The sequence below is a fragment of the Trachymyrmex cornetzi genome, unplaced genomic scaffold, assembly GCF_001594075.2.
Source record: "Trachymyrmex cornetzi isolate Tcor2-1 unplaced genomic scaffold, Tcor1.1 scaffold61, whole genome shotgun sequence".
Lineage (NCBI taxonomy): Eukaryota > Metazoa > Arthropoda > Insecta > Hymenoptera > Formicidae > Trachymyrmex > Trachymyrmex cornetzi.
The window spans coordinates 1,309,952-1,330,636 of NW_017299926.1; the positions used below are offsets into that span (position 1 = coordinate 1,309,952).

The 20,685-nt window shown below is 30.5% G+C and overlaps 1 protein-coding gene across 1 annotated transcript in view; it reads right to left on the minus strand.

Annotated features, from left to right (window-relative positions):
- Positions 1-20,685, minus strand: part of Nmdar2 (glutamate ionotropic receptor NMDA type subunit 2) — a 230,839-nt gene that overhangs the window by 37,035 nt on the left and 173,119 nt on the right. The window contains exons 4-7 of the mRNA XM_018516190.1: positions 11,003-11,181; positions 10,267-10,681; positions 7,921-8,104; positions 7,356-7,494 (exon numbers count right to left, since the gene is read on the minus strand). Of these exons, the coding sequence (XP_018371692.1) occupies positions 7,356-7,494; positions 7,921-8,104; positions 10,267-10,681; positions 11,003-11,181 (917 nt within the window). The remainder of the gene's footprint in view (positions 1-7,355; positions 7,495-7,920; positions 8,105-10,266; positions 10,682-11,002; positions 11,182-20,685) is intronic.

Here is a 20,685-nt window from a genome sequence, read left to right on the forward strand (position 1 = left end):
TATATAAATTAACAAATTTGGACTTTATTTATTGTGTTATTTATTACTATGGTCAAAATTTCATCGGTATTCCATATTACATCCTATTTTTTAGACCCCGCATTTTCTCACTTTTGACTTTTTTGTTAATATTAACGTTGGACTTAAATTTGGATCATTTTCATTTATTGAATGTTGTAGCTAACATATTCCTCAAAAGTTCTGTGTAAATTTGAAGTCTTCATATGCATTTATATCGGAGCAATGTTAATTTAAAAAAAGCTATTCCATAATCCCTGCTTTTACCCTATATTTAAGTATGACACAAATTATCAGAATACAGTTATAATTAGCAATAACTTGATTAAAAATTAAAGAAAAAAAAAGAAATAGTAGGAAAAAGTAACAATAGTAAAAAATTGTAGAAAAATGAAAAACAAGAAATTAATAAACTACACGTAGTAAAATATTATATTTGGAGTAATTTTTTAGCGTATCGTTTAATACGATTTACTTCATTCTGTAAAAATGTGAACTGAGAAAGAAAAGAAGCGGCAGAGAAAAAGAGAATATCAGAGACATATACACAAAGTATGTTTGAAATATCGATTAAATGGCCGAGTATTCGTCGGAAGCACGTTTATCTGTATACAGTTGATTGTCGGAGTCACACATCGCACGTTATCCCACTCTGATGCATGCATACTAATTAATTCTAGTTCCATGCAGCTTCCTAAGTGACGACCTAATTTCGCACGATTGCGCGAATACAGCAGGTTCTGGAGTAAACTGCGTTCCGGCGAGTTTGGTGCGATTCTTGCGTCGAGAATTGGAATTTAGTGGATGTACCTAACATGATTAGCCGATCGACGCGTTTCACACGCGATACCGCTCGCATCGAGCAGATTTTGATCCGATATAATCCGCTTATTTTGCAAAAGGCCAGCAATTTAGTAGCGAAATGTACGGGAAAACATGCGCATGCAGAAAATGATGCATCACTGGTGCTGTTGAAATTTTGTCATGAACACCTGGCGTCTTTTATATATGAGGATTGATATCAGGAAGATCTAATTTCCTTCAAATTACCACGCGAACAACTGTATGTATAAATCAGACGAATCTATTTATCCTTGTAAAAGTCTATCAAAGATATCCACGAAGAGATACCGCAAACTAATATAAGATTTAATTTTTTCGCGTAGAAAACAAATATATATATATATATATATATATATGTATCCTAGCACGATATAATTTCTCAATCGCTTTGTAAAATTTAAGTTTAAAAAAAAATATTTTAAAGAACAATTTGTTCATTATGAATCTAATATCTTGTGTCATATTTATAATTACATAGAAGAATTATTATATATGATAATATTTCTAAAAAATATTAACAACGTATAATTTCCTTGAGATATTACAATTTTTTGAAATTGTTGTAAACTTGATTGTACAGCCATTATAAAAATGCGAAATATTTCAATGCTTTTAAAATTCTATTGAATTCGTGATACAAAGCAACTTGCATTTAATTGCATTATTTACGCCATGCTAATGTACATTATATATGACGTAAGAATATTATTAACATCCCAGATTCAATATTTTCTGCAAAAAATATGTATTATTTAGTTGCTCATAACGGCTATTTCTCATTAAACAAATCAAATAAAAAAATGTAAATACTTCATATTTTAATTATAAAATGCGTTCTTCTTTTACATCTGTACATTATAATCCTGTTTTCCTTTATCAACTTGTCAGCTGAATCTTGCCCAGGAAATATCAAGTCCGCCTTCCGATATCTTCAATTAATTATTTGTAGCACAGTGAAACGGAAGGATGTCACTGTCAAAATGAGATAAACAGAAACATGAGAACTTGATACTCTGAAATCTGTCGGTGGTAATTCACGCTGACATGGTACAGACATAAGATATAATTAGAAACGAGATGTCGACAGGCGTGGTTGAAATATCACGCGATGGGTTCTAGTCTTTAGAGGAACAAAGTGTCGAGATGATCGTCTTTAAAAGAAATAATTAAAATCGTGACTAGCCAACGTGAATCGTTAGAATCGAAGAGGTCGCGCATGTTGGCGTAACAAAGTTTCGTGTTCAGCCGCGTTGGTTGCAGGGCAGCAAATGAAATTTTAGCGCAGCTTTCATTACGTGACGAGCTAGGTGCTGGATTAATAGGATTTTAATTACACCCTTATACCAAGATGAGCGCAGATAAATGTCACAACGAATATAAGGCTTGAACAAAAGTAGCATAATAAATGCATCTCCTTTACACTTAAATAGTGCATAGCTGTATTTCAGACGTATATTATCTTAAATAAGCTATTCACTTTTTTAATATTATAATAAATATTATATAAACGTGTTCTATATTATTAAGATTAAAACATTTTTATAAAAATATTCGAAATTTAACTAAAAAATTATCATTTCTGGACTCTTTTACTTATAAGAAGTTTTTATAAGAGGATTCTTGTAAAAAAAGTTTATAATATGTTTATCACGCATTCAGATTAGACCCTAAAAAGATAAAAGATCTCTTAAACCTATTTCATAATATTCCTAACTCTTATTATGTTACATACTTCATAGATTTTCTGTAAAATGGCTATTAATTTATATGAAAAATTATTAATTCATAATTATAATTATACTTGCTATAAAAGCTTTTAGAAATTTATTAAAAATGTAAACGCATAGAGGTTTATGTGCATTAAAACTTGCACCGTTAATTTCTACCTGATCATTTTTGCATTGATTAACCCTTACCGTACTAATATGGATAACTAGTGACCGAGCGATTCCTGTTCGTGCAAGTTTTTTTCAGTAATTATAAATTATATATATACACTACATTTTATTATTTTCCAAAATAAAGTGTCAATATTTATTCTAAAAAGTTGAAAGTTTGTTGGTGAATTTTTAGAGATTTTTTGAATTATTTTGAAGAGGTGAAAAAACGAAGAGATTCTAGTGACCCTTGATAGTATGGATGAGGCACCAAATTGTACATGGTACGGTAAGGGTTACTAAACAAAACACGAAATGTCAACATCATTTTCGATAAACATGATATATATGGTATCTTAATTTAAATCTTGTAGGTTTTTTTTATCTTGTCGTAGAGCTAAGTTCTAGAAAAGCGCAATTTGAAAAATAATTGATCTTGTGAGATGCCAAAAGGTTGTAGGTTATTGTGTCGCGTTCTTATATTATTTTTTTATGAAAAATGGTGATAATAGAAAGAAGTAACATACGATTAAGTTAGCTTTATAAGTATTGTAAATAATATTTACATAATAAAGAATAATAAATGCATTTCTAATATTTTTTTCAATGTTGTTATGGACTTCTAGACTATAAAAATAGTATTACATCAAAAAGATTCGAGACTTTCTAGAGTTAATCGAACATCAATAATAGAACAATGTTTTAAAGTAGAGTGGACCACCGGCACTCGGATCATAATATATTATGAATAGCCAGCACATAGTATAAAAGTTTTATCAGCTATTCGACAAAAAAAGTCTATCTTGATGGTAAGCTCATTCTTCACAAATGACGAATTTACTGAAGCGGATGGATGATAAATTCTTGTCTGTGTCGAGACGTCGTGATTTTCACAACGCAAGCGTTTCAAACTTTAATGAGGTGACGAAAGAATTTCCTGAATGAAACGGTTCACTGAACAAAGATGGATTCGTGTCACGAGAGGAATGTCGAAAGGTGGAGTTAAACTTCGCTGGCATTTCTAACGAAATTCCCATCAAACTTGTGAAACTCGATACCACTGTAAAATTTGCGAACGTAGTAAAAATCTCAACGGACACTCAATAATACATTACAATATGATGCTAATTTTGAAAAAATATGCTGAATAAAGATTGTGCAGAAATCCAATTACGAAACATTTTATGTCACACTTATTTTGTATAATTTATCAGAACACGATATTTTGATAAATTAGTTAGTTAATTCAACGGTAACTATTTAATTAATAATAAAATTAAATTTTCGAAAATATTACTGATGAAAATATAGCAATAGTAATTAAAAATATAATGATAAGAGAGATAGTATAAATATATTTAACATTTTTTAAATTACGTTTACGGCCGTTTGAAAATCATAAATTTTCTAGTATCTAATATTTTATGCAAAACTTATCATAAACTTCAGAGAAAAGAAAATTTTCCTAACATAATATCTTCCTCGTCGAAAATTTCCACTGCGCACGTTAAGAGATGCTATATTAGTTTTATCTACCACAAAGCACCACGCAGTAGTACCTCCACTGCTGCGTACGTGACAATCGTGTTACCATTTCTATGAAGGAAACGGATGCGTCCTGAAATATCTCGCAAAGCATTTCATAACGCGATTATGAGCTATCCAGGTCTGACAATATCTAGAAAGCATCAGCTAAACAGAGTATGCCTTCGTGCGCTGTGATAGGTTCAATGAGACTTAATGAAAGCCTGCACTGTCACATTAATTTATTATCGCGAATGATCTAGCGCCGCATAATGAAAACGGTAAAAGAGACGGATTACGATATGAAGTTATTCGGCCGATTAATAGCGTAACACTGCGGTTCTCCGCAGCAGATGAGCAGATTGCAAAAGGAACGTCATCGGCGCCGGATGCAAAAGGAAGTTAAAGTTTACCGCAATTCCGCGGCTTCAGCTCCGTAAATCCAATGTAACGAAAGAGACGATCACGAAGTTATATATAGCGTGACCCCTTTGAGCCTTTTCGACAGCGAGGGCGATAAATTCTACATTTTTACTCGATAACGCTTCTTCAGTTTGAAGCCGGCTCGTGCACAGCAAAAAAAAAACTTTCCGCCCATTGCGTATTTTTATTCTTTTTTTCGACAGTTTTGATTTAACGAAATGTTGCACCTGTGAGTTTATTTTTCATTTTGTTTTATTTAACTACGATTTCACTGGAAAATTTTTTTCATCGACTATAAACATCGACTAGAAACATATAAAATATATAGTTAGAGTTTACCATTAAAATCGCGGTACTCAAGGCAGATTAAATATTTTATACACGACTATATAATTGTTGAAGATAATAGAATTGTTTTTAATAGATTTCAGAAACCTACATGTTCGGAAATTGCTCAATTTCCATTCTCACCACTCTTTATGTCATAAAAGAGGTGTTATTATAGGGGCTTTAGATAAGATCATATTATTGTCTCACCCAAAATGTCAAGAACATAATCTTATAGAAGCTGTTCACATGTTTTTAGAAAATGGCTATTCTCTCCACTTCATATGCTCCACGATTCATAACAGACTCCTTTTTTATATTCGTAAATGCAAAAACTCTCATATTTCTTATTTTCCTAAAAAAGAAATTTCTGTTGACAAATTTTTCACCATACCGTATGTCAAATCAGTCTCTAAAAGCTTTAGACCTATTGCCTTTAAAATGAATTCCAAATTGGCCTATTCCATTCCGAACACATTAAATAATTATATAAAAAGAGGTAAAGACCAATTAGATTTTTTATCACATCAAGGTGTGGTATATAAAATATTTTGTAAGGATGTCAGTTATATGGGTCAAACAAAGAGGAAGTTAAAAACTAGATTGCAAGAACATAAGTCAGACATAAATAAAAAAACGGACTCTCCAAATGTTATCACGAACCTCCGTATTGATTGCAACCATAATTTTGATTAGAGTAGTGTTAAAATCCTCGATAATGAACCTTCCTATAACAAACGGTTAATATCTGAAATGGTTCATATTAAAAAGCAAAGCCAGGGTCTAAATAAACAAAGTGAATCTGAATCGTTACATGATTCCCATCTTCCTATCATACGACCTTTTTCCCTCTCCTAATCTTCTTCCTTCTTATTTTCTTGTTTTCCCTTTCTCTCTATTTATAACCTCCCACTTTTTCGATTCCTTCACTTTGTGTTTCTCAGCCAGACAATAGAAACGTTTCTTTACAATACTGCTTCTCAAAATTGTAGTCTTATGTTAATGTCGAATTAAGTGTACCAACTTGGTGAAAAGTTTTTGTATTAGAACAGATGCGAAGAAATTTTTATTATTGGACACTGTAATATTATAATTTAAAGATAATTATTATCATAAGATTATATTGTATTTTTAATTCTATAGATGGACGTTGATTGCTTTATATATTATATCAATGTACTTATTATTCTTGCCATTTTATTGATTTAGATATTATAATGTACCTTTTGTTCTGACTATTTTTATAGAATTTAACTTGATATTTTTGAATTTACGATGCTTGTGAATATTTTACGCACTATGATATCAAATAAGGAGTTTATTATTTTGACATATACAATTACACGCTATATCATTGCGGACGTGTTAAATTTTATAGGATTAAATTAACTTAATGTGAGCCGCCACTGCTCCTACTCAATAATATCGTTATTATTTACTAAAACAATGGTTATATTTGATACTATACAGTATCAATTTAATATTATATAGTGTCAAATTTAATTATCATTTTAGTTAAAAATAACGATATATTTAGTAGAAGCAGTGGCTACTCGCATTAAGTTAATTTGACCCTATAAAATTTAACAGTGTAGAATCAAATTAACGACAGAATGCGAATTTACAGCTAACAATTTAGTGACCAGTTCACATCAGATGTTTTGTAATTTATTTTGTTATATTAGCAGAACCGTTTAATTGTACATATGTTTTTATGTAACATTGAAGAGCCCCGATCGGGCTCGAAACGACGTTTGTTATTAATATGTTTTAATTCTTGATAATTATATTGTTTTCTTTTATTCACATATTTATGTTGTTTTTTTTGGTTCGTAACCTTTCTTAACATGTATTTATAAAATATATATTTGATTCTAGTAAAAATTTGTCTAATTCATAAATATATAATTAGAAAGATCTTATATAATAAATAAAAAATTTATTAACTTTTGATATTCCTATTTTTTATGTCATAATAATTCGCTGACCAAAAAAGTTTTTTTTCAGCGTATAAGTATTTTTCTTCGCTAGAATATAATAGAAAATTAGTGTGTCTTTAACCCAATTTTTATACTAAAAGTTCTTTCTGTTATACAACTTTATGCAAATATATGCAAACGTTTCGTTTGCATTAATGGCATCGTAATAAAATATTCAGTTTCGTTTGGCGAGGGTGCCGTGAAGGTTCTAATCTTGATATTCGGCGCTTTGATTTAATTATTCGTTCGTCTTCATGTATTTATTTCTGAACATTCAAAGATGCATCACATCTCGCGTTGCGTCTAACAATAGCTTCCAGAAGATAAAGTTTCGTGGTTGGCATGTCAGATGATTTGAACTTACCTCCTCCCAGACGAGCTGTTTGCTAACTCCTGGTCGAAGGTTCATAATTTTCAACTCCGCCGCCTTTAACACACCATCTTGAGTGAACTCTACGTTTGGCTTTCCTTGATCACCCTCGACCGAAACGTTCTTCAAATATCTGAAGAGAGAGAGAGAGAGAGAGAAAGATACAATGTGCTATAATGTACAAAGCAAGAACTGTAAGCTTTTATAAAAATTATATTGAAAGATATATTATAAAATATTAAATGCGATATGTATATACATATATTTATATAATAAGATTATAATATTAAATTTATTAAGTAACGTGTAATAAATTTAAATCATTTAATAAAGTAAACATTTTCATTTTGTAACATTACATAAAATAAATAAAATACTGTATTATCCCGAGAATATAATTCTCGAACATTTTTACAAAATTCTGTTAATTTATTACAAAGTTTGTAAAAATTTCCTATAATACCATTTGAAGAAAATTTGAGTCTTGCTATTTAGAAAGTTCCGCATGAATGATGCATGAACAAATCTATCCACATTTTAGCAAATTATGTGAAATTACTTGAAAAATAGATCCCCTGTGCTCCATCGTGATTCACCGACGCCTTCGCAGCTCAATTGAGTGTTCAGACTTCGATTCGCATTTTTCGGATCATTGACAAAGTCCTCGACACCATAAGCGTAGACCTTGATTGCCGTGGTGATTTCGCTTACCAAACTCTCACTGCTCGTATCGAAATGTACACCTGCAGTAGCAAAGAAATATCGGGTGGATTTGTTAAAGCAATTTTATTACCAGCGAGATTTATATCAGTTTGCACATACCAATTCAATCATGCCAGTGTAAAGAAGATTTTCCATTCCTTTTTTTTTTTTGCTTTCTTTTACCGATGATAATCGGATAGAAACGGGCGGAAAACCGAATAAGCTTAAAAGTAATTTATGAAACACTGATTTTAATTTTCGATATAGAGCTTATTGCTTAAACTCTCTTTGATAATTCGTAATTTCGCATAAACTTGCGATTTACAAAATTTGGATTTTTGAGATAACTATAGACTTTAATTCAATTTGATACTTTTTTAGTTGTTTATTTTTGAATAATTTCACGATTCTGTTTATATTAAAAACCTGTGTAAAAAATATAATTTTAAACTTGAAATACCAAAAATATTTATTTGTAATTTAATTAAGAAATAAGTGGAAAATGGATTTTGTAGATATAATATAACTTAATATATAAAATAAACAGATAAAAATAACAGAAGAATTTCATCCAAATTTATAATAAATTTTTTTGTTATTCATGCTGTTGATTTTACTTTGTTTATATTTAAAAATATTTTTATATTGACTGTCTCTTTTTTATACGTTCAAAGAATATATCTTTTTTCGTATAGAAACACGGAGAACTTACGCTTTGTAAGATTTTATTCAACCGATTTTTATGCGATACACTGCGCCAACTACATTTCCATAAGCATCAAAAGTGTGAGCAGGATGCGAAAAAGAGAGAAAAATGAAGATAAATCAATGTATCACAAGGCTGAGAAACGTTCATGCCAGAGTTGCTTCTTCTTTTTCTTCGACCAGAAGTTGACCCGTGAAAATCAAGTCAACAAAAATTTTCTATATTGTTTGAGATATGTATTTCAGGACGAAATATTCTTTGAAAATTTAGCGAGATACAGAAAAATCTTGAATTTCACAATTTCGTTTTGCAGAGCTGCAAGCAGTGTATAACATCTTTTTGATGAAAAACATAAAATTCTTACTTTCTTTCGTGTTAGCTAACGTAAGATAAATGTGGATTTATATGGATAAATATAGTTGAATATATATACTCTTGCAACAGAAAGAACTTGAAAGGAAAAGACAGAGAATATTAAATATAAGCAAGCAACGTTTGCTTTGCTTGATTCATAGCAATCGTGTTTTAAGAGCACGAGGTGTTTGCGTTCTATATACATAGAACGAGTTTACCGCACTAGTTTTAGCTCACAGAAATTCAGACGCGAGAGATTCAATCTAAGTTATGTTATTCTACATGGTTCACCAGAAGGAATTCGACGAATTTATTTTTCTCTCAAGGATATTCTTAGAAAATTCTCAAGGAAGAAATCAATTTTCTGTTTCCGCGATTCTGGTCACGGTGTGAATAACTCTTCCGTTTAACCGCCCGAAAGCCATGCATTCTTACCAATAAAAGGCGTACTCTGAATGTTAACATATGTGTAACCGACGTAAATACTCCGTTTTACCGCGACGCCTAGCACATTCGAAAGAGATGTGAGATTATACATTATTTTAAATGAATTCTGTGTAATGATTAAATTAGAATTGTTTTCGTGTTACACTGTGTACACACACACATATATATATATGCATTATGTTTTTCTTTTAATTAGAAAAGATAGTTATTTTTAATTTATTTTCAACGTAATATATATTTTAATTAAATTTTTATTATAAGTTTAATTAATTTTACATAGTTTTATAATTTTTATGTAGTGTTAGACTAATTAATAATATTTTTATGTAGTTTTAAACTAAAATATAATAAATACGTATTTGATATTACGTAATCTTTAAATTTTGTGAATATATTTTGATCTTCTTTCAATTAATTATAAAACGAGAAAGAAGGCTTCTGACAGAAGAATGCTTAATTTTTCAGATATAAAATTATCGCAGAAAATTTTAGTCTAAAACTATATATAAAAATTGTAAATTTAATTAAAATGTGTCACAATTTTTTATTTATTTTCGTGAACGTTATAATATTGATTATAGTTTACGCACAATTTGACTGGAAGTTCGTACACACGGACCTCATGGTATTTTAAAATTAGGAGAATGTGTAAATCCAGTGACCGCGAACATAGATACGAATAGTTTAGCGACTCACCTAACATTCCGACCGGAAACTGACTGGGACTTTGTAGATTCTCGATAACGCTTTGCGTGACGACCCACACATAATTCTCGCCAGTAATTTTGTATTCCCTTGCAGCGGTCAGGATATGAGTAGCCTCTTCTCTGGTCGAGTACAGTAGCATCACTCGCGACTCGCTTTTAACTAACTCGAGCAAATCGTGCGGTTCGGTAACCAGAATGGCGCTCAGTATGGTGAACTTGAATGTGTCCTGCATGTCGGAGATTCTCTCTCTGACCGCCTGTATGAAGTCGTCGTGACCAGCTATTTGCGAGGTGACTACGCTAAACTGATGCCACTTGTACCTCTCCAGGATACTCAGCATCGCCGCGGTCTGATGTTCCAGCGACGGTGCCAGTTGCAGCTGCAGGCTACTCTGCGACGCCCGCTACAAACCAACGGAATTCCCGTTATGTTTCGTGAATGTCGACGAAGTACACGAACTATATGTTTATTTACACAAACTATATTTTAGTTCAATTTTAACTTCACTTTTATATGTTATAAAAAATATTTCTATGTGCAGAACGAGAAAAAGTAAATAGTCCGAACTTGCTTTATTGCAAACTGCTGTTTCATCTCGTATATTTCAATATAACTTGAGACATTCTTTGACGTAATGAAAAATTCATCTGTAGATATTGTTTACGCGCAGGAACACATTAAAAAGTTCTTTTACTTTTTTCTCATTTTAGTTGTAATAACTTACTCTCTCCAGACCAGAATTATCGGCATTCCACGCAATCACAGGAATTCCTAAGTAACCGGCCAATTGAAGAAAATATTGAGCGCTGGCCGTACTGCGTCCGTATTGCTCGTAGTTCATAAGATATAAGATGGCCGATACGTTCACCGAAAGAAACTCCTTGCAAAGCGAGTCTAAGATAGCTGAAACACAAACAATTATTTCATAATAAATAGTAATTCTAATAAATAAAAAATATTCCAATTTTTTACCATATTTATTTCCTTATTATTAGAGGAAATTTTTAAAAGTTTTTTTTATTTTATTACCATCCATATATAGTATCTCTTAACACGACACGATTAATTATTGTCAATCATTTGAAAGTTACAAAATAATATTCGTGGAAATAACAATCGTTTATGTGTATTTATAATGAATTCCTTTTTCCGATTTGCTTTCACTTTTTTTTAATTTTACAAAGCGATTGTATTAGCTAATTGAATAAATATCGACAAGCAATCGGTGCCATATTCTACAAGTTACAATAATCCAGTAAAATCAAATGGATTTTCTTTTCATCAGTATAACCATTAAGCTTATCTCGTTGCCGAATACTATCGCTTAGTTGCAGGAATAAAATGGTACACGTAATTTTAATTTTTTACTACCACCATCCAGTTACGCCACGTTATTCTTTCCCGTTAAATTTATTTCTGCGCCTTTATCACAGACACGCCCATTTTTCGAAAAGCGAAAAGCAAAACGACGACTGTGAATGTAGTTCGACCTATCTCACGCAGAAATACGCTTGACCGACTGACCTCGTTTTGGTTACACTCTATTGTTTTGAAATACAAAGTGTAATAGAAAGTTTTAATTTTTTAGAAAGTTTTAAATTTTTAGTGTAATAGAAAGTTTTAATTTTTATTTCATGTGATACTTCTTCCATTTGACTTTATCCGATCCAATTTAAGCAAAAAGCATCAAGGTCACAACACAGAATTGAGATGTTAAAAGACAATGTAGAGCAGGGATTGGATTTAAGTAAATACTTTAGATTATGCTTTTTATTCCTTAAGGAATTTTTTATTTTTAGTTGCTTTTAACATAAAAGTAAGGATACTGTAATCTTTTGAACTCACAGATAATATATCGCAATAATTAGAAATCTGTCATTAAAATTAAAATTGCTAATAAAATTCTAATGATGAATTTTCTAATATTGAAATTTCAATAATCCGTACATTAAAGATAAAGTTCGCTGTCAGCATTTATTTCACTTTCGACGGTGGTCGCGCGCGCGCACATGTGTAATTTAAGTCTCATAATCCTCATAATGTATGTATAATCGATAATTTAATTCGATTAATCAGAGAAAATATTCTCTGAATCAGAAAATACTGCTATAATATAACGTTATTTCATTAAATACAAGTACTTTGCTGCTCTGCCAAGTACTAGTCGAGTAGATGATTAATCGCCATAGAAGAGCCGATTTGTCTTGTCCAATATGATCTTTAATGATCAACTCGAAATAATTTTAAAATGTATTACACAGCTGTAATTTGAACACGAAACATTTTTATAAAAATTTAGAAGCATGTATATTTAATAAACATATATGTATACAAATAAATGCTGTTTTATTTCAATCTTTATACTACTAATTTAATAGCGATTAAACTAAAAGGGTTAGATTTTATCCTGCTAATAGTTATAAATATTTAAATGAAAGAATTGATGTTTCTTTATCTATAGATATCTATAAATAATTATGTCTATGAAGTAACAGCTATAGGAGTATTCCTTTCGTTAATTTTTTACTATATTTCTTGAAACATGTCTGTATATACTTATGCGTTATAGTCAATCTTATTCTCTCTTTAATTTATCTATAATTTTAGAATAATTTATGAGTTATAATAAGTATTGTACGCACCTTGTTATCAAATTATATTGGCATATTTGAACACTGCACTTTCATATTCATTACTATGTTATGTGCATATATTATGTTATTTATTTAGTATAATTGTCACATTATGTGCAAATAAATCATTAAAATATATAACTATTGCAATTATTGAAACCATTGATTAATTAATCCAGTCTATTCATGATTGGTTGTATATCTTTTAGTTATATAATATATTTTGAGATTTTCACAAAAAATTTGACTAAAGTACCAAACGAAAATCAATTTAGCCACTGAGAACAATTGAAATATGTATGTAAATAATAAACTCATACCTTTAATATCGACATCATAAAATACATTATTTAATTGGATTTGTAACTACATTAACATTATCAAATAATGTTATTTTAACGTAACAGTAGTTATTCACATATATTGTTTCCAACACAAAGCCACAATCAAGTTTGGCACAATAAAATAATATTTGCGTAGCAATCTGTGCCTCTAATGAACAATGTTACAATAGAAATGGAACTAGTATAATAAATACGTTAACATGAGTACCTATGTAATTTATTTAATTATTTTACTTGTGACGGAAAAAAACGTATATTAGGTATTCTTATCAAAAGAAATAACGGTGATTTAGAGACATATTTTAACAATCTGTAGAACCCACAAATCTCTTAAATGATTATATTAAATTAACAGGCCCAGTTTCACTTCTCTCTGTATATGTATATATACTATGGCCTGTTTTAAATTAGTGAAAACGTAGTACCATGAATGTAGTAGCTCAATCTGTATCAAGCAACAGCAAGTCGATTAACGTAAATTCCTTTGATCAGGAACTACCTTGACTTTGGAATATTGTGTAGTTGAGTGCCTCGTCGACCATGCGTTCGTAATTTGTTGAGATTGAACGTACATAGACCTTTAAAATGAACTTTAATACAATAAAACGGTCTAAACACGCAATACTTGTTACAATTAAAAAGGTATATTATAATTAAATATTATTTGTAACAATTAAAAATATAACGAAAAGGTTCATCTCTGATAAATAATGTATTGTTTGTTAGTCGCAATAAAACTGCATTATTAATGTTGAGAGAGTTGTTCATTCATTTATCAATAAATGTATATACATACATACATATATATGTGTGTGTGTGTGCGTGCGTGCGTGCGTGTGTGCGTGTGTATTTATACATATATATATATAGACATTTTGCATTATTGCATTTGTGTGGAAATTTATAAATTATAATTGTACTCATGAAAGTGGTAAATGTTCAAAAAGTGGATGACGAACTGGACAAATTGGTACCGCTTGTTTTAAACTCTCATCAAGTGTTATTAACGAACAGATTATTTATGACTTGTTGGTGTTTGGTCTAAATCAATGAATAGGTTATTTACGATTTTGCGTGTCCGCGAAAATTAATAATTCCTAATGGAATGTTGAATTCTCGCTTGTAACAGCAAACGGCATTTAAAATTGGATGCATGAAATTATCAAATATGAACGCTACCCGTCTCATTCGACAAATGTTAAATTAATATCCAGTTTTATTTAATTGTAAGTCTGTGATCACACATTAATTTTTTCCACGTTACCAAATTGTACGTCTATTTTTGTATAATGCTGTAGCACATATTAGTGGAATATACCTTACGATTTCACAAAATCTATTAATCCTTACTGATACAGACGTAAATCCAGTTAACGTAATTAAACACGCAATTCATCAAGATTAGTCACCTCCGTAGAACTATATTTGTAACGCTATTCTGATCGTGATATTTGTGAGCAACTTAACATGATTCCGCCAATCCTAAACCATTAATATTAACATATCTACATTAGCTGCAAACCAGAAATCGGTCGCATTTGTTTCGACCAATAATTACGATGCCAATAACGACAATCCTGACAAATTGAGGCTTCCGTATAATTGGCCGCAAAGATATTTCGCCGGTAATTACAATATCGCTAATGATTACGCTACCGTAATCGGAGATACTAGCTTGGGAATGTTGCCTTGGCTGCTGCGGGCCAACCCTTGTATATTGATAGTTCAGCTTAACCACATATTAATTAATCAGGCTATTATGAGCGTGTGGAATAGGCTTCCATAGTTTCATAATTAATGGAAACCATTCTATCCTTCCAAATAAATATAGGTTTAAGAGTTTAAGTATGACGAAAAAATTTCTCCTTTATAGTCATAAAGATATAAATCTAATCATGTCTGACCATATACGGCTTTATTCTACTGAAAAATAGATTGCATCTGTTTATGTATATAATCATTTATTTAACAATGTTTAATATCTTATGATAGGCGTAATACATCATTACGATAGAAATATAATTCTTTTCAATTTGCGAAGGATGTACTTCTACGAAGTAATAATGAAAAAGTGTAATATATTGTAAGAATGCCAGAAAAAAATTAAAAGAGTTAAAATTTATCGGTTAAAATTTATCGGTTAGCGCCATCATATCATATAACTGTTTTAAGATACGTTTACTAGAATTTAATTAGAATGTATACTTTACATTTATTAAGCACGTATTTCGAAATATTAAAAATATTATCAAACATTCATAAATAAATGAGAATTTCTCTATTCTCGTTATATCGTAATAATGAGAGATATAATAATTTATATCTTATCATTATTATATTTATAATTATTTGTTTGAAAGTAATAGTTATAAACTGAATTTTTATTAACCGTGTAATTGAATTAATAGAAATATTGTTATTATAGTATTAATATAACGTGAAGGCATTATTAAAAAATTATATATTGCATGTATTACATTTTAATTATCCGTTCGCGTTTAACCGAACATTTTTCATAAATTTAATACGCAGCAATTTTACCTTCAGTCGTAAATTTTAAAGTTTTTTCTTAATTAGAACTCGTAGAAGAAGGATTTGGTATTACGTCATGACGAAATAATTCGAGTAGTAAAAAAAGTGCAATGTGATTTTCAAACTTCTTTACATTTAGCAAAGTATAAATTGACGAGATAAGTTTAATTGAATGCACGCTGAACGTTCCTTGCGTAAATATCTCACAATTAGTCTAAAAGCTTGAGCAGAGTATATGTAGTAGCGTTCTCGTAAACACGAAACTAACGACAGTTGACGTTTAGCATAAAACGAGCTTAATCGATAACCATTTAATCGATCACTTATTCACGACACTTAGTATTTAAATATTTAAAATGTTTCACAACTAATCAGATTTGCAAGTTATTTAATCATTTAAATATCATTGATTTTATTCATTAAAATCAGATAAGTTGAAGTTGACTAATTTAATATCAATTCGTGACTATATATAGCAATTTGACCGATATTGACACTGTTTTACATTTCATTCAGCAATAATTATTTCCAAAAATGTAATCATGTGCAATGATAAACATACAATAATTCTACACAATTTTCGTAATTACAAAGAAGAATATCGAAAAAATTTCACTCTATGACTATTTAAACTTTAATAATATGATTACTGTTATTTTTTTTCCTATGTGTCACTTAAAAGAAGGTGGTTTTTCAAACTCAAAGTGTGTGTGTGTATCGTCATTTAAAGTAATATGGTCGCAGTCGTTCTATGTAAACATTGAGATTGGAAGCTAGTGTGCTGTCTAAATATTACATAGATGAAAGAGGAAATTTCGGACGACGAGAATCATATACCGAGTGACAGTAAACGCGTAAATACACTGACATCGTCTACTCGCTGTCGTCATGAACGTGTGAGTTAAGCCTGAAATATTGGCTCTCTAGGACATCTTTCAGATACGAAGAAACGCAATGCGCCAATGTTAATTCCGACAGGTCGTACATCACTTCTACGGCCGAACAACGCGCAGAGAAATACTTCCCATGGTAAAATCTTCCTGACCAACGTCGTCAGACGGGAAATTACGAGAGGTTTGTGCACAGTTGTGTTTGCTTGGCGATGTTCACACGACGCGAGCAGACTTCAAACATCACCAAATAAAGGAAAAAAATATCAACCTACCTAAACCATTAAAACAACTTTACCTCTTGCGGATTTTTTGTTGTTAATGAAACGTTCTAAAATAGTCTAAAACTATTATGTACATTAAATAAAATCTGTCCGTCAAAATACCTAAATAATAGAAACGATGACCTATTATATCTATTCCTTTATTAAGTTGATAAGAAAAAATGTTCAATTACTTTGTTCAAGTATCTAAAAATTTAGCTAGGTACGGATCTGAAAACAATTTATTGAATTATCAAAATTATCATGTAGAACAATCAAACATAATAAACATGTAGAACAATCAAACATAATAAATAATGTTGCAAAAAACTTTAACATTTTAGCAACCAGTTTGAGCGCCCTACACAATTATTTTGATTTAAAAAAATTTGTTTTCAGATCTGTATCTAGCTAAATGTTTAGTTACTTTAACAAGAGCGTTCTTTCCGCGTTGATAACAACCCAAGCTAAAACCTAAGCTTAACTCTCTAGAGCTAATAAAAACTCTGTAGCATAGTTACTGACGCTGAATTTGTACGATCCATTTGACTTATGTTAATTAAAAGGCATTAATTAATTTCAAAAGCATCCTACTTAATTTCAAGAAACCAAAATAATATTTTTTTAAATTCGTATAAAAAAGAATGAAAAAATACTAAGTATATTTTAATAAAAATAATCCAATTTGTTTTGCAGATGTAACGTAAAGATAATTGTTTAACATTTTTAACAAACAGATTTAACTAAGCGGTTTCAATGGACCCACACCGTCTACCGGGTTAAAACATTGTTACTAGTCTTACGATAAAGTTATATCACTGACATCTGTTATATATTTACAAAGCAAACTCGTTTCCCCTTGATTTTATGGTAGCTTATTTACCTATCGGATTTGCGTAATATTTTGTCAAGCCTGTATTAGCTTCAAAATATTTATCTAAATTGTATATTCCATATCTAAAATATATAATTGTATGTAACCATTGATTAAGAATGTGTAACATTAGAAGAAATCAAGTAAAATCATATGAAACGGAAAATAAATTTATGTATGTAAATCATATAATTTTACATTATTATTCTATATTATATTTTTGCAAATAAAGAAAAATAGATTGTCACTTTATATAACTCTTTCGTTAAAAATATTTATATTATCGTATTTGTTTCAGGAACGAATTATAGGAGAATATCATAAAATACTAACATTAATCCTTGTATCCGACAACAGAATAAACGCATTCTCCCCGAGACTCAATCAATCGCGAAAATATTTACCTGTCGGACTCGGCGTGAGCTTCATCATAGTGCTATTGACCTGCGATGGGGTGAACTCGTATTTGTCCAGGAAAGAGAATCTGGACTGGCCTTTGGTCCTGCCATGACCTTTGTGCAAATTGAGAACGGCCTTATTGATGGCTCGTGTGTATTCTCGCACACCAAAACTCGTGTGCGGAACTATCAGGCCGATGCTAAGCTTTGGCAACGAAGTATTGCTTCTCATCAATTTTTGATGATCAGTCTGGCCGATCGATGATTTTAACCCGTCCCTAGACGAGGCGACTAGTGCGCCCACCATCAAAAGAACATATAAGCCACGCATTTTTTTTTCTCTTGAGTCACGATTTCGATTCTTCTAATCTTTAGTTTTAAAAGGTTAATCTCGATTTTTGTTAAAGTATTAACTGCTTTACTTTAAGGTAAATCAGGTACACGGTCACAAACACAGAATAACAAGTTTAGCGTCTACATTAATTACAAGTGATCTATCGCATATTAAAGTCCACTTTTAGTAACACTTCAGTCATTATAATGTATTTTTTTCGTACTCTCGTCATTGTCATCGTTGAAGATTTATACATTACACTCAGAAGCTTATTAGACACCTCGCGCACACTTTTACTCGCTGGACTTCTTTGTAAATGTATATTTCTTTTTTATAACGTTATAACTATCGCAATATATACTGTATGTTTTATTTATTTAAAATTTAATTAATATATAACATTATGGAAAACACATATCACAATCCATCACAACAAGATAAGACACTTTAATAACACCTCTTTTACTAGTGCTCATATATATTATTATTTAACATCCAAAATTGTAAATATATTTCTCTCATACGTTGTAAACATGATAATATTATATTCCTTAGAAGGAAGACAAAATTTGATTTACTAGCATAAAACGAACAATGATATTTTATATTAGACACGAAGATTGGAAACTTTGTAAAGCATCGAGGAAATGTTCATCGAGAGTCGCCGATACTTAAGACGATACTGAAAGATAAAATAAGATTTTGCTTCGATGTCAAGCGGATGATACATAATTGCAAGTCAAGTCTCGAATATATTACGTAAGTTACTTACGTTCTTTTAGGTTCATTATTCTCAAAGTGTTTAAATACCTCGAGTTCTTCCGTATCTAAGCTCTATAGAATTTTGTGTGTTTAAATACTTAAATGCTTCAGTAATTGGATCTATAAATCCTTTAATCCTTAGATATATAGATATTAAAGTTCTTAGTATTTAATTCGATTATTTAGTTCTCTTTCTCTCTTTTTCATTCTCAAGAAACGAGTTTCGTTTCTTTTGCTCTGTGGAACACATAATAGATAATAACAGATGCAACAGATGGGCACGTGAACTTTCTAAATTGATATAACAGAACAATGTTAATAATAAAACTCTCTTCGAATACACGTAGGAATAAAGTTTGAAGTAAATTAAATACAACTGCGTTTCGGTCTTGTGTCTACCGACAATATTCTCGAGAATATCTATTCTACTGTAATTAGTATTTCTTTGCCAAGTAACAGCAAGATTAGCCGGAAGCAATTACGATGCTTTCGATTAATCGGTTCGATAATTTCACGAGGATCTAGAGCGTCAGGACCGCGGCTGAATCAATTACTGAGATTTTCAACCGTTCGTTGGAGAGTCATCTTCGCGTGTAATACCACATTAATTGGTAATTATAGTAATGTGTAGTATGCTTAAATTTGGTCATAGCATGCATGTTTTTATTTTTTTTTAAATTCGTTCTGACAATAAAATTCAAAATTTTATTATCATGATTAATATAAAGTATCGAATTCCTTTTGATATTTTTCGCAAATTATGTACCATGCTTTAAAGATGTTTATTAGCACCAATAATATTAAATTGCTTATCATTTGTGATATTACGTACTCCAGCTTCAGCCTAAGACTGTGTTTCAAGAACAATAAATAATTGACGCGCAGTTTGTGTGTGTTTAAATTGGAAATTATAAAAATTCACACATATATATATATTATTAGACATCAAGTCCCGCCTTGACTATAACCTTCTTCATTTGTGCTAAATACATCTCAGTCCATTTTCAATTAATATTGTTAATACAAAAGTCTAACTTTGTTAATTACATTTACTATATTTCTTAAACTTTAGTATATGTCTTTGTGTTTCCCGTCAGTCGCTGTTAATTTCTTGCAAAAATATGAGAATTTACATATTTTGTATCAAATACCGTAAGATATATAAAGTATATAAGAAAAAACAGATCCAATAAATAAATACGTTTTTGCATCAAGTTTTTTAAGGGATTAGAGTTTCTCGATAGTATCGAATGCTCATTTATCAGGTTCGCTGACAATATGACATGTGGTAGAATGGAAACGTGCGGAGAAAAAAAGTTGTAAATCCAAACAACGGATAGTAAAGAATGCGGGTTCGTATATCACTAGCTCGTTTTC